General features: G+C 45.5%; 1 protein-coding gene across 8 annotated transcripts in view; it reads left to right on the top strand.

Annotated features, from left to right (window-relative positions):
- Positions 1-14,156, top strand: part of UBR3 (ubiquitin protein ligase E3 component n-recognin 3) — a 533,613-nt gene that overhangs the window by 69,887 nt on the left and 449,570 nt on the right. For all 8 annotated transcript variants that reach the window (XM_033944451.1, XM_033944455.1, XM_033944453.1 and 5 more), the window contains exon 9: positions 13,618-13,797. In XM_033944451.1, the coding sequence (XP_033800342.1) occupies positions 13,618-13,797 (180 nt within the window). The remainder of the gene's footprint in view (positions 1-13,617; positions 13,798-14,156) is intronic.

Raw genomic sequence — 14,156 nt, 5'->3', positions numbered from 1 at the left:
ATGCTGCTTGCTTGTCCTGGGATAAAGCACAGTTACTTACCATAACAGTTGTTATCCAGGGACAGCAGGCAGCTTTTCTCACAACCCACCCACCTCCCCAGGTTTGCTTCTCTGCTAGCTATCTGAACTGAGGAGAAGCGCCCTGTGCTGGGCGGGAAGGCACATGCGCGGTGCGGCTGACTCGAAACTTCTAGTTTCTACAAGCAAGTCTGCTTGCGAGGCTTCTGCATCCGGGCTCTGTTGGTGACGTCACCCATATGTGAGAATAGCTGCCTGCTGTTCCTGGATAACATCCGTTATGGTAAGTAACTGCATTTTCTTGGCTATAAAAAACATACTGCATAACTGGAAGAATCTATCCAAAGTAGAATACATTGTATGGTGGAATACTGTTTGCATAACTATCAAATACAAAAGCATTATTGCTGAAGAACATAGTTCCACTATTTCATACCACAGAATATGGAGTCCAGTCTAATCATACTGTGATTTGGATCATTGACATACAGTGCTTCAGTGTAAAATCCAATATTATTGAAAAATTAAGTCACTTAGAGATGCTCATTGGGAAATCTTCTCATACATTTTCTACTGAAATTACATGTACTGTTTTTGCTACATACATCTGACAGGAGACAATAATTGTACAGTCTGATAATCTATATTCAACTCAGAGTGTTGTTGATGATTTGTTACAATTAAAGGTTTCTTGCTTTAATTAATTGCTATATATTTGTATATTACTTGTGATTATTGTACATTTCTTATGATTATTGTATATCTATTTTGAAAATCAATAAAATATAAAACAAAACACACGTGGATTGTGAAAAATTGCAGGCTGACCTTAGGAAATTAGAAGACTGGGAGTCCAAATGGCAGATGAAATTTAATATGAAAAAATGCAAAGTGATATATGCTGGTAAGAATAACCTGAATCACAATTACCAGATACTAGGCTCCATCTTGGAGATTAGCGTCTAAGAAAAGGATCTGGGTATCATCGTAGATAATATGATGACACCTTCCGCCCAATGTGCGGCGGAAGGTTTAAAAAAGCAAACAGGATATTAGGAATTATTAAAAAAGGGATGGTTAACAAGACTAAGAATGTTATAATGCCCCTGTATTACTCCATGGTGCGACCTCATCTGGAATATTGTGTTCAATTCTGGTCTCCTTATCTCAAGAAAGATATAGTGGTGCTAGAAAAGATTCAAAGAAGAGCCACCAAGATGGTAAAGGGGATGGAACTATTCAGCTTGGAAAAGAGACGGCTGAGGGGAAATATGATTGAAGTCTACAAAATCCTGAGTGGAGTAGAACGGGTACAAGTGGATCGATATTTCACTCCGTCAAAAATTACAAAAACTAGGGGACACTCGATGAAGTTACAGGGAAATACTTTTAAAACCAATATGAGGAAATTTTCTTTTTTTCATTCCGAATATTTAAGCTCTGGAATGTGTTGCCAGAGGATGGGTAAGAGTGGAAAGCATAGCTGGTTTTAAGAAAGGTTTGGACAAGTTCCTGGAGGAAAAGTCCATAGTATGTTATTGAGAAAGACATGGGGGGAAGCCACTGCTTGCCCTGTATCTGTAGCATGGGATATTGCTACTCCTTGGGTATTGGCCAGATACTAGTGACCTGGATTGGCCACCGTGAGAACTAGAGAGTTGCGCGGGGACAGAAATCCCACCCGTCCCCACCCGTCCCCGCCAAAGTCCCACCCATCCCCACCCGTCCCCGTGAGGACTCCCACCCGTCCCCACCCGTCCCCGCGAGGAATCCCTCCGTCCCCACCCGTCCCCGCGAGGAATCCCTCCATCCCCACCCGTCCCCGCGAGGAATCCCCTACGTCCCCGCGAGGAATCCCCTACGTCCCTGCCCGTCCCTATAAACTACAGAAATAGTTATTTCATTTAATTATGCTACTGAATTAAAGGCTCTGGTAGAAACCCATTTAAAAATAAGCAAAAAGACTTTATTAATTTGGAAATATTAATTGGGAAGAATACATACTTTGTAAACGGGTTTCTACCAGAGCCTCTAATGTTTATAAATTTTTATCAACACAACTAATATACTACTTTATCCTTAAGCAAAAAAAATAAAATAATTTTTTTCCTACCTTTGTTGCCTGGTTTCTGCTTTCTTCATATTCTCATTCAATTCCTTCCATCCACTGCCTCTCTTCTCTCTGTGTCTTCCATTTGCTCTGTTACTGTGCCTCTCCCTTTCTCCCCCCTCCCAAATTGGTCTGGCACCCATCTTTTTCCTTCCACTCCCCCCATAGTCTGGCACCTCTGTCTTCTTCCCTGCCAGGGTCTTCTCCCCATTCCCTCTTCCCCATTTCCTTCCAGTGTCCTTCTCCCCCACCATCTTCCCCATGTCCTGTCAGGCAGCATCCTTTTCCCCCCTCTGCCTTCCCCATGTCCTTTCAGCGTCCTTCTCCCCCCCCCTCTGTCTTCCCCATGTCCTTTCAGCGGCCTTCTCCCCCCTCTGTCTTCCCCATATCCTTTCATCGGCCTTCTCCCCCCCTGTTTTCCCCATTTCCTTTCAGTGGCCTTCTCCACCCCTGTTTTCCCCATGTCCTTTCAGTGGCATTCTCCACCCCTTTGTTTTCCCCAGTGCTTTCAGGGTCCTTCACCCCCCTCTGTCTTCAACATGTGCTTTCAGCATCCTTCCCCCCCTCCTCCCGTTTACCCCATGTCCTTTCAGCGTCCTTCTCCACTCCTTTGTCTTCCCCAGAGCTTTCAGCGGCCTTCTCCCCCCTTAAGCGTCTTTTCTTCTCCACTCCACCTTTCCTCCCTCCCTGCCCCTTACCTTTGTGGCGTTTCCGCACCCGACCGACAACAGAACAGGCCCGGTCGGACAAATCTCCCTGTCTTGTAGCCGCGAATCTAAATTACCTTCTTACAGCAGCTGGAGTATTGAAGCTGCTGTAAGAGGTAATTTAGATTCGCGGCTACAGGGCAGGGAGGTTTGTCGGCCGGGCCTGTTGTCGGTCGATCGGGGGACCTGACCGGCTGTGCACATTCTTCGGGGCGGACCGCCCCCTCCCCCCTCTTTCGTTCGCCATTGCCTTCTTCCTACCTGCCCTGCCGCTCACAGCCGACCGGAAGTCTTCCCGATGTCAGCGCTGACGTCGGAGGAAGGGAGGGCTTTGCTTAAGCCCTCCCTCCGACGTCAGCGCTGACATCGGGAAGACTTCCGTTCGGCTGTGTGCTGCGACAGTGCAGGTAAGGAGGAGGAGACTACCCTCGCGGCTCAAATGCAGTGTACTGCGATCCAACCCCGCAGGAACCCCGCGACCCTCGGAGGCGTCCCCACGGGATCCCCGCGACCCTAGGGGGCGTCCCCACGGGATCCCCGTGACCCAAAGGGGGAACCCGCGGGTCCCGCGGGATTCCCGTCATCCCCGTTCCCGTGCAGCTCTCTAGTGAGAACATAAGAACATAAGCATAAGCAATGCCTCTGCCGGGTCAGACCCGAGGTCCATCGTGCCCAGCAGTCCGCTCACGCGTCGGCCCAACAGGTCCAGGACCTGTGCAGTAATCCTCTATCTATACCCCTCTATCCCCTTTTCCAACAGGAAATTGTCCAATTCCTTCTTAAACCCCAGTACCGTACTCTGCCCTATTACGTCCTCTGGAAGCGCATTCCAGGTATCCACCACCCGCTGAGTAAAGAAAAACTTCCTAGCATTTGTTTTGAATCTATCCCCTTCCAATTTTTCCGAATGCCCTCTTGTTCTTTTATGTTTTGAAAATTTGAAGAATCTATCTCTCTCTACTCTCTCTATGCCCCTCATGATCTTGTAGGTCTCCATCATGTCTCCTCTGAGTCTCCGCTTTTCCAGGGAGAAGAGCCCCAGCCTCTCCAATCTTTCAGTGTATGAAAGGTTTTCCATGCCCTTAATCATTCGTGTCGCTCTCCTCTGGACCCTCTCAAGTATTGCCATATCCTTCTTAAGGTACGGTGACCAATACTGAACACAGTACTCCAGGTGCGGGCGCACCATTGCCCGATACAACGGCAGGATGACTTATTTTGTTCTGGTCGTAATACCATTTTTAATAATACCCAACATTCTGTTTGCCTTCTTCGCGGCTGCTGCGCATTGCGCCGTTGACTTCATTGTTGTATCCACCAGTACACCCAAATCTCTTTCAAGGTTACTTTCCTCTAATACTAATCCCCCCATTTGGTAGCTGAACATCGGGTTTTTTCTCCCTATATGCATGACTTTGCATTTCCCTACATTGAATTTCATCTGCCATTTATTCGCCCACTCCTCCAGTTTGTTTAGGTCCCTTTGTAGGTCCTCACACTCTTCCGTAGTTCTAACCCTTCTACAGAGTTTAGTGTCGTCCGCAAATTTTATAACTTCACAATTCGTCCCCGTTTCCAGGTCATTTATAAATATATTGAACAGCAGCGGTCCAAGTACAGACCCCTGCGGAACTCCGCTCGTGACTTTCCTCCAGCCCGAGTAGTGACCCTTCACTCCAACCCTCTGTCTCCTGCCTGCCAAATAGTGTTTGATCCATCTGTGTACGTCCCCTTCCACCCCGTGGTTCCACAGCTTCCTAAGTAGCCGCTCATGGGGTACCTTGTCAAAGGCCTTTTGGAAGTCAAGGTAAATGATGTCTACAGGTTCCCCTTTGTCCAACTGGCTGTTTACCCCCTCAAAGAAGTGCAGTAAGTTTGTTTGGCACGATCTTCCCTTGCAGAAGCCATGTTGGCTCGCTTTCATCAGCCCATTTTTTTCGATGTGCTCACAGATGCTGTCCTTTATCAGTGCTTCCACCATCTTGCCCGGAACCGATGTCAAACTTACCGGCCTATAGTTTCCCGGGTCTCCTCTTGACCCCTTTTTAAAGATAGGTGTAACATTTGCTATCTTCCAGTCCAGAATGGGCTACTGGGCTTGATGGACCATTGGTCTGACCCAATAAGGCTATTCTTATGTTCTTATGAGATGATAAGAGGTCTATAAAATATTGAGTGTAGTGGAATGGGTAGATAATAATAATAATAACTTTATTCTTCTATACCGCCACAATCTTGCGACTTCTAGGCAGTTTACAATCAAGAGTGCTGGACATTCAGCGAAATACAATAAGTAGATATTCAGAGGAAATACAGAGATCAGAGACCTCAGGAGGCAATAGTATAGAAATACAATTTGCTGAGCGAAAATGTAATATGTACATTTTAGTAGGTAATGTCCGACAGGACCTGTTGGGGATAAATAGCAACGTAAAGTTACGATAAGATGAAGATAATAGATTATATTTATAACAGTGCTGTAAGTTCAGGTGAAATAGGGAGGGGGGAGGGAGAGGGAGAGCGGGTCAATTGTTTAGGTATTTCTGGAACAGGTATGTTTTTAGGCGTTTCCTGAATTCCCCGTATGTAGTGGGCGAAAGCAGTTGGTCTAGGTCTTTGCCCCATAGGACTGCTTGGTGAGAGAGAAGATGATCGTGGTGTTTTTTCATTTTGCAGCCTCTAACTGGAGGGGAAATGAGTTTTGGGTGTGTGTTTCTCTTGAGTTTGCTATTAGAAAATGCGAAAAGGTCCGTTATGTACTTGGGGGTCAGGCCTTATAGTACTTTGAAGCAGAGGCAGACAAATTTAAACCTTACTCGGGCTTCCGTTGGTAGCCAGTGCAGCTGCCGATAGTAGGGTGTTGCGTGGTCGAATTTCTTCAGCCCGAAGATAAGTCTGACCGCAGCATTTTGCATTATTTGGAGACGTCTCATATTCTTTTGTGAGATTGCTAGATAGGCGATGTTGCAGTAGTCAAGCTGACTCGGTATGAGGGATTGCACTAGGATTCTGAATGTTGACGTATCGAAGTATGATTTAATAGTTCTGAGTTTCCAGAATCCAGAATCCTTTTCTGAATAGGGAATCCACTTGTTCCTTCATTGTTAGGCATTGGTCTAGAATAACACCTAGTATTTTCATGGTGGGCTGAATAGGGTAGTTGAGTTTATTGATGCATAGTGGGGTTTTATTGTCAAGCGGGTGAGGGGAGGCAACGAAGAATTTTGTTTTTTTTCTGGGTTGAGCTTGAGCTTGAAATCTGTCATCCATTGTTCCATCTCATTTATGGCATCGGATGCCTTGGGAATGGTTTCCGAGATGGAGTTGGCGAATGGGATGATGATCGTAAAGTCATCTGTGTAGCTGAATAGTTTTATTCCTAGTTGGGTTAGTTTCACACCTAATGAGGACATGTAGATATTGAAAAGCAGTGGGGAAAGCGGTGACCCTTGTGGCACTCCGGATGAGTTGCTCCAGGTGTCGGAGTGTTCGTTGTTAAAGCGTACCTGGTAAGAACGGGATGTGAGGAAGCCATGAAACCAGTTTAGTACCTCAGCTCTGATACCAATGGCGTCTAAGCATTGCATTTTTCTCATGGTCTACCAAGTCGAATGCAGAGCTCATGTCGAATTGCATGATCAGGGCATTGAGGCCCTTACTAAATAATAGGCGCAGATAGTCTAGGATGGCAGCGATTACTGTCTCAGTACTGAATAGGGTTCTAAAGCCTAATTGAGTTTCATGCAGCAGAGAGAATTGATTAAGGTAGTCCATTAGTTGGGTGTGTACTAGTCCTTCTACAATGAATGGGATAGATGCTATTGGTCTGTAGTTTGTTATTAGCGCTGAGGATTCTTTTCTATTTTTTGGGATGGGGGTTATTATTATGTGGCCGTTGTTAGTGAGGAAAGTCCCATTTTTTAGGTTGTGGGTTAGGTAGTGTAATAGTGATATTTTGAATTCTGGTGGTGCCGCTTTCATAATCTCTGGAGGGCACGTATCTAGGATGCAGTGAGATTTAGAGTATTTGTTGTAGAGTTTGGTGTAGGTATTCCATTCTGGATCTAGAAAGGAACTCCAGATCATGTCTGTAGGTATTTCATTGTCATGTGAGTTAGCTATTTGGTAGTTGCTGGGGATGATTGTTACATTGTTATTGCTTATACAGTTATTTTTTAGGTTTTTAATTTTGGAATCAAAATATAGAGCTAGGTCCTTCGCGGTGGGTAACTTCGTGTTGTGCTCAGGTGTGGTGTAGCGGGTGGTGTCAAATAGGTTTGTGACTATGTTGAATAACTCTTTTGTATTGATTCCTTGTGAACCTTTGCATGATAAGTTAATTTTGGTGGAGTAGAACGCTTTGCGTTTGTCTTTTATCAATTGTTTGTAGGTTTTTATGTAGGCTCTCCATTTGTTGCGGTCTGTCAGTTCTCCTGTTTTATTCCAAATCCTTTCTAGTCGCCTAGCTGTTTGTTTCGTTTTTAATAGTTCGGTGTCGAACCATTTGTTGTATTTGTTTGCGTTGCTTTTGCTTTTATGTATGGGGCGATTTTATCTAGGATGGCAGTACTGGTTGTATTCCAATGGTCCCAGAAGTCTATTCCTTCCTCTATTACTGTATGCGGTTTGTATTCTGACCAGTATTCTTCTGGATTAATATAACCTCTTTGATGTTCTTTTTTTATCATCAGACGTGTGACCAGATCAGCTTAAAATAATAGGTGAAGTGGTCAGACTAGATGTCGTGCCTTCAGTCAGAGAGATGATTGGGTCAAGGTTTTCATTTGTGGACATGGCAACTAGGTCTAAATGATGGCCTTTTTCGTGAGTTTGTGTGGGTTCAGGGATGTTGTAGTTGAGTAGAGTTAGGAAGTTTTTAAGCTCTATTGCGTCTGTGTTCTCTTCGTCTAGGTGTAAATTTATGTCCCCTGTGATGATGTTGTAGTTGGGGCTGATAGAATTGTGCAGGACGAATTCGCAGAAGTCTTCTTTGGCTTTGGGCCAGCTTTTAGGCGGGATGTAGAATAGTATGCTGGATAAGTATTCTTCTAGCTGGGTATTATTGATTTTACAGGCTAGGATTTCTAGGTTGTCTGTCATTTTAGAATCTAGAAGTTCGAACTCGAATCCTTCTTTAAGGATTATGGCTAATCCTCCTCCTTTTTTTCCTGTGCAGTTTAACATAAGGATTTTGAAATTGTTTGGTAGAAGGTCAGATATAATAGGATCATCTTCAGATAGTAACCAAGTTTCAGTTAGAAAGAGGCAGGCTATTTGTTTGCTGGTGATCCAGTCATTTATGAGTAATGCCTTGTTTCTAACAGATCTGGTATTAAGATATGCACATGAGATGGAGGTGGTTGCAGCATTTACTGTCGAGTTAGTGGTTTTGATGGTTTTTATTTCCCTTGTTCTTTTTTTAAGAGTATGGTGGTGTCTTTTTTTTAATATGAGATTACATTAATATGATTTGTAGTGTCTTCTTGCAGGTTGGTGATGTAGGGGAAGGATAGAACAGAGTGGTGGATGGATTGTAATTGAGAGTAGAGAGAGTGAACGTCTTTGATGTTACCGCTTATTAGGTAGATCAGTAGGATTAGTAGGAGATTCATGATTGGGAGGTAGATTGAGTATTCCTAAAGTCCTGAGGCAGGGGAAGGTTTTGTTTCCCTAGAATTTTTTATTTTTTTTTTTGTGACCCGGGAGAGGAAGGTGCTCAAGGAGACCTGGCTGGCTGATCCAGGTGGGATTAGTTCTTAGGAGGTCCAGGTAGTAGCGACTAATAATTGGGCATGTTTCTAATAGATATTCCTGCGACTGATTAATGTGTCACTTGCAGTTGACTCTTGTGGTTGATCAGATGCTACTAATACATTCGACTAACATATGCAACTAACTTGTTGTACATGCATCTAACAATTATATATGCTCTTAACAGTTACTTTGTGCCTAATAGTTATACATGCGACTAATAGTTCATGCAGTTAACAGTTGTACATGTGATTAACAGTTGTACATGCAATTAACAGTCTCTGATAGTTAAGAATGTGGCTAACAGTTATTCATGTGGTTAACAGATGGAGGGTATGTGTATCTAACAATTATACTTGGTTGCTAGGCGGATCTTTAGGAGGGTCTATAGGGAGTCTTAGTTCAAGCGACTAATAATTGCGCGTGTATATAGCAACTATTCATGCAGCTTAATAGTTAGGCTTGCCTCTGACAGTTAATTTTGTCTCTAATGGTTGTTTATGCCAGTGATTCCCAACCCTGTCCTGGAGGAACACCAGGCCAATCGGGTTTTCAGGCTAGCCCTAATGAATATGCATGAGAGAGATTTGCATAAGATGGAAGTGATAGGCATGCAAATTTGCTTCATGCATATTCATTAGGGCTAGCCTGAAAACCCAATTGACCTGGTGTTCCTCCAGGACAGGGTTGGGAACCATTGGTTTATGCTACTAGCGTTTAATTAGGCACCTAACAGTTATAAATGTATGGAAGAACTGGCAATTATAATTTGGCCTTAAAGAGGGAAACATAGCTGACAGTCTGTAGTAGATGAGGACGCTTCACCAGGACGCTTCACAAAGGCATGTGCCAAAGCGCACGCGCCTTTACTGTGCACCTTAGCCGCGCGCCGATCGGCGGCGCGCCGTTGACGCAGCAGTCTATACAGCAACCCCGCTGGTTCGGGGAAGGGGCAGCGCGGTGCTCGCGTGGCTCTCTAGGGCTGGTTCACGAAGAAATGGCTGGTCCTGTGCAGTCACTTCGGGAGGGGGGAGGGGTGGAGAGAGCTCCCACGCCGGCAAGCCTCCCTGCCTGCTCCTGGGTTCAGCGATGTGGCCAAAGTGAGATTCAAACGAAAAACAAGAAATAAACAGAAACTAACAGAAAAACGGGTGCTGAGAGACTTCCTGAGCTTCCAACTGGCTCAGTGTAGTCTCGTCAAGTGGGGGGAGGGGTGGAGTGCGCTCCCACGCCGGCAAGCCTCCCTGCCTGCTCCTGGGTCCAGCAATGTGGCCAAAGTGAGATTTAAACGAAAAACAAGAAATAAACAGAAACTAACAGAAAAACGGGTGCTGAGAGACTTCCTGAGCCTTCCAACTGGCTCAGTGTAGTCTTGTCGGGTGGGGGGAGGGGCGGAGTGCGTTGCGATGTGAATTGCTTGTTTACTTTTTCCAAAAATACTAGGACTAGGTGGCATGCAATGAAGCTACTAAATAGTAAGAACATAAGAAGTTTCCTCCGCTGAGGCAGACCAGAGGTCCATCCTGCCCAGCGGTCTACTCCCGCGGTGGCCCATCAGGCCTATTGCCTGAGCAGTGGTCCCTGCCTATTTCTATAACTTACCTCTTACTCCTATCCCTATAACCTACCTCTACTCTTATCTGTACCCCTCAATCCCTTTGTCCTCTAGGAACCTATCCAAACCTTCTTTGAAGCCCTGTAACGTGCTCCTGCCTATCACAGACTCCGGAAGCGCGTTCCATGTATCCAACACCCTTTGGGTGAAAAAGAACTTCCTAGCGTTTGTTCTAAACCTGTCCCCTTTCAATTTTTCCGAGTGCCCCCTTGTACTTGTGGTTCCCCATAATTTGAAAAATCTGTCCCTGTCTACTTTTTCTATGCCTTTCAGGATCTTGAAGGTTTCTATCATGTCTCCCCTAAGTCTCCGCTTCTCCAGGGAGAACAGCCCCAGTTTTTTCAATCTGTCAGTATATGAGAGGTTTTCCATACCTTTTATTAGCTTAGTTGCTCTTCTCTGGACTCCCTCAAGTACTGCCATGTCTTTCTTGAGGCACGGCGACCAGAACTGGACACAGTATTCCAGATGCGGGCGCACCATTGCACGATAACAGTAGCAGGATGACTTCCTTCGTCCTGGTCGTGATACCCTTCTTAATGATACCCAACATTTTGTTTGCTTTGCTTGAGGCTGTGGCGCACTGCACCGACGCCTCAAGGAAAGCAAACAAGATGAACTTGGGAAAATTAATTTCTTATTTCTAGGATAAACAGCAAAAAATCTTTGGGATCTCGAGTTGATTATAGGATGCTAGGCTTTATGGACCTTTGGGGCTGGATTCTGTATTGGATGTCTGGTCTCAGAAGCCACCTAAGCGGTTAGATAATTGTGTTGGCACTGAGCTGATTGTGGCAAGGGAATCTCCGTGCCTCGATCAGTTTAGCGGCAGGGAACTTGTCCGTACTCTCTCTCTCTTCCCCCCCCCCCCCGAGACATCCCCAGACAAAAGGGATGCCTAGTCCCTTCTGCCGGAACCCCCGAAGCCGCCCCACCCCTGAGTGTCCATGGCAGGAGGAGTGCCCAATTCTTTCTGCCACCACACCCCTGAGAGATCCCCCCAGCAGGAGGGATGCCCAATTTCTCCTGCCGGACCCCCCCCCCCCCGAGACATTCCCCAGCAGTATGCCCGTATCCCTTCTGCTGGAACCCCGCTCCTAAGATCGGTAGGAGGAATACCTACTCCCTCCTGCCGGAACCCACCAGACCCCACCAGTATCTTTTTTTCATTGGCTGGCTGGAGGGATGCTCAATCCCTCTGGGCGACAGGCCCGCCTCCATTGAATGGCGAGCCTTCCACTTCCCGGTGCTTCGTGGGATGCACAGGGGGAGGGGACCTAAGGCCCTTCCCATAGGAGGGGCCTTACGCACCTGGGACAACTGGAATCTTAGGCCTCTCCCAGTGCATTCTGGGATGCACTGGGAGTGACCTAAGACTCAGATTGGTCAGATCCCATAGGCCACTCCCTTCTACTGGTCATCTTTGTGGGGGAGTTGGGTTCCCTGCCATGGCTGCTAAACTGATCGTGGCAGGGAGATTCCCTTGCTGCGATCGGTTCAGCAGCCGCATCTATTTGAAATGTAGACTAGCAGGTGCCTATTGCAGCCCTAGGAAGATGCCTAGGACAGCCTAAGCTCACCTAAGGCCACTTCCGGGCAAAACCATGCCTAGCCTTGAGCAAGCCTAGGCAGCCCTAAACTCCTACAATGTAGACGACCCTCCTCGGGGGGGGGGGGGGTTTGTTGTTTGTGGGGTTTTGTTGTTGGGTTTTTTTTTTTTTAAACATGCTTCCCAATTGGCTGGTTAGACATTAGTAGGACACCTATCACTGCCTACAATTGGGACGCAGTTTATAGAATTTGCCTCTTGGTGTGTCCCACTGTGGCAGCTGTTACATATAGTACTTATGTACATTGTTACCCAGTTCTTGGTGTTATCTTCCCTGGATTGTTATATTTTGTATGTGGATCTATTAGCTAGGTTGAAGAACAAGCTGCAAACTGTGAAAAATGCAGCAGCCAGATTGATGCTGGGTGTGAAAAAGCAGGAGAGTGTTTGGCTTTCCTTAAATAATTTACACTGGCTTCCTTTTAGGAGTTTTGGTGGTTTAAGTTCTTGGTAGAGAATGACCATGCTAGCTGCAGGTAGCCGCTGGTAACTGGCCGAAAGGGGGTTGGGGGTGGGAGGGGGAAGTGCTCATTGCGGTGAATGGCCTTGTCCCCGCAGTTAAGGGAGAGAATGCATGCGGCCCCCTCCCTCCTTCCTACCTACCAGTCAAATCTATCTTCCTCCCTCCCCCTTACCTTCGCGGTGTGTTAGTTTACAAAGTAACTTGCTCAAGCTGGCCGAGCCTGCCTGCAGTCGTGTGTGTCTGTGGGTGGAAGCTTCTCCTCTGATGCAACTTCCGGTTACCAGACCAATTGGGGGAGGGGGGTGAAGGGAGAGGCACATTAACAGAGCAAATGGAAGATGCAGAGAGAAGACAGACAGTGGATGGCAGGAATTGAATGAGAAGATGAGGAAAGCAGAAACCGTTGTATTGGGTGATGGTGCGCCCGCATCTGGAGTACTGCGTCCAATATTGGTTGCCGTACCATAAGAAGGATATGACATTACTCGAGAGGGTTCAGAGGAGAGCGACATGTCTGATAAAAGATATGGAAAACCTTTCATATGCTGAGAAATTGGAGAAACTGGGACTCTTTTCACTGGAGAAGAGGAGACTTAGAGGGGATATGATAGAGACTTACAAGATCATGAAGGGCATAGAGAGAGTAGAGAGGGACAGATTCTTCAAACTTTCGAAAAATAAAAGAACAAGAGGGCATTCGGAAAAGTTGAAAGGGGACAGATTCAAAACGAATGCTAGGAAGTTCTTCTTTACCCAACGTGTGGTGGACACCTGGAAAGCGCTTCCAGAGGACGTAATAGGGCAGAGTATGGTACTGGGGTTCAAGAAAGGATTGGACAATTTCTTGCTGGAAAAAGGGATAGAGGGGTATAGATAGAGGATTACTGCACAGGTCCTGGACCTGTTGGGCCGCCGCGTGAGCGGACTGCTGGGCACAATGGACCTCAGGTCTGACCCAGCGGAGGCATTGCTTATGTTCTTAAAGGTAGAAAAAAAAAATTATATTTTTCTTTTCTTTTCTTTTTTTGCTTTAGGATAAAGTAGTATATTTATTGTGTTGATAAAAATTTATAAACAAAGCCCTGCCAGCTGAACATCTTTAAGCTACACATGCATACAGGTACATATAAACAAACACATATTTCCACACCCACCAATCCATAGGCAATACAGATATTCATATACCCTCATAAATAGGTGTATATTCTGCATGTGCTCTCCACTTATTCATATTGATTTAACTTAATGTGTGATTATCCAATAGCAGTACTGTATAAATGTATTTTAAACTGATGCTGTAACAGTTAAAAATATGTACCTAATTGCTTCAATTTTTTGTCCTAGATGAAGAGAACAGTTTACATGTTGTTGTAAACTGTGGAGAAGCACTGTTAAAGAATAATACGTACTGGCCACTTGTTAGTGATTTCATTAACATTCTCTCACACCAGAGTGTAGCTAAGAAATTCTTGGAGGATCATGGCCTGCTGGTGACCTGGATGAATTTTGTATCCTTTTTTCAGGGTATGCCTCTTTTGGTTTTAACATTTTCTGAATTGTGTGAAGAAAATTCATGTCTCTTGTCTGGGCTTTCTTTTCTTTCTACCTGTAGGCAAATATTTCAACAGCTGCTTTTGTGACTGAGGAAGCAAGGTCTAGTAATAGTACTTGTAAAATTGAGGTAAATGTAGAAAGCTGGATCCCTGAGTCTGTGGAAGTCTGTATAGAGATGATACTTGCCCAGATCTTGCAGTGAACAGTTTTTGGATGCTCACCAAGATTGAAGGGGTGGGGGTGTTTAATTTCATTCTCGAGTAGAAATCAATGGCATTGTGGCAAGTATTAAATAACAGTCCAAAGCAAACCAGCTTTCTTGCCATGTA

This window comes from Geotrypetes seraphini, chromosome 5, assembly GCF_902459505.1.
Source record: "Geotrypetes seraphini chromosome 5, aGeoSer1.1, whole genome shotgun sequence".
In the NCBI taxonomy this organism is placed as follows: Eukaryota; Metazoa; Chordata; class Amphibia; order Gymnophiona; family Dermophiidae; genus Geotrypetes; species Geotrypetes seraphini.
This window is presented reverse-complemented; position numbering and strand designations above follow the sequence as displayed.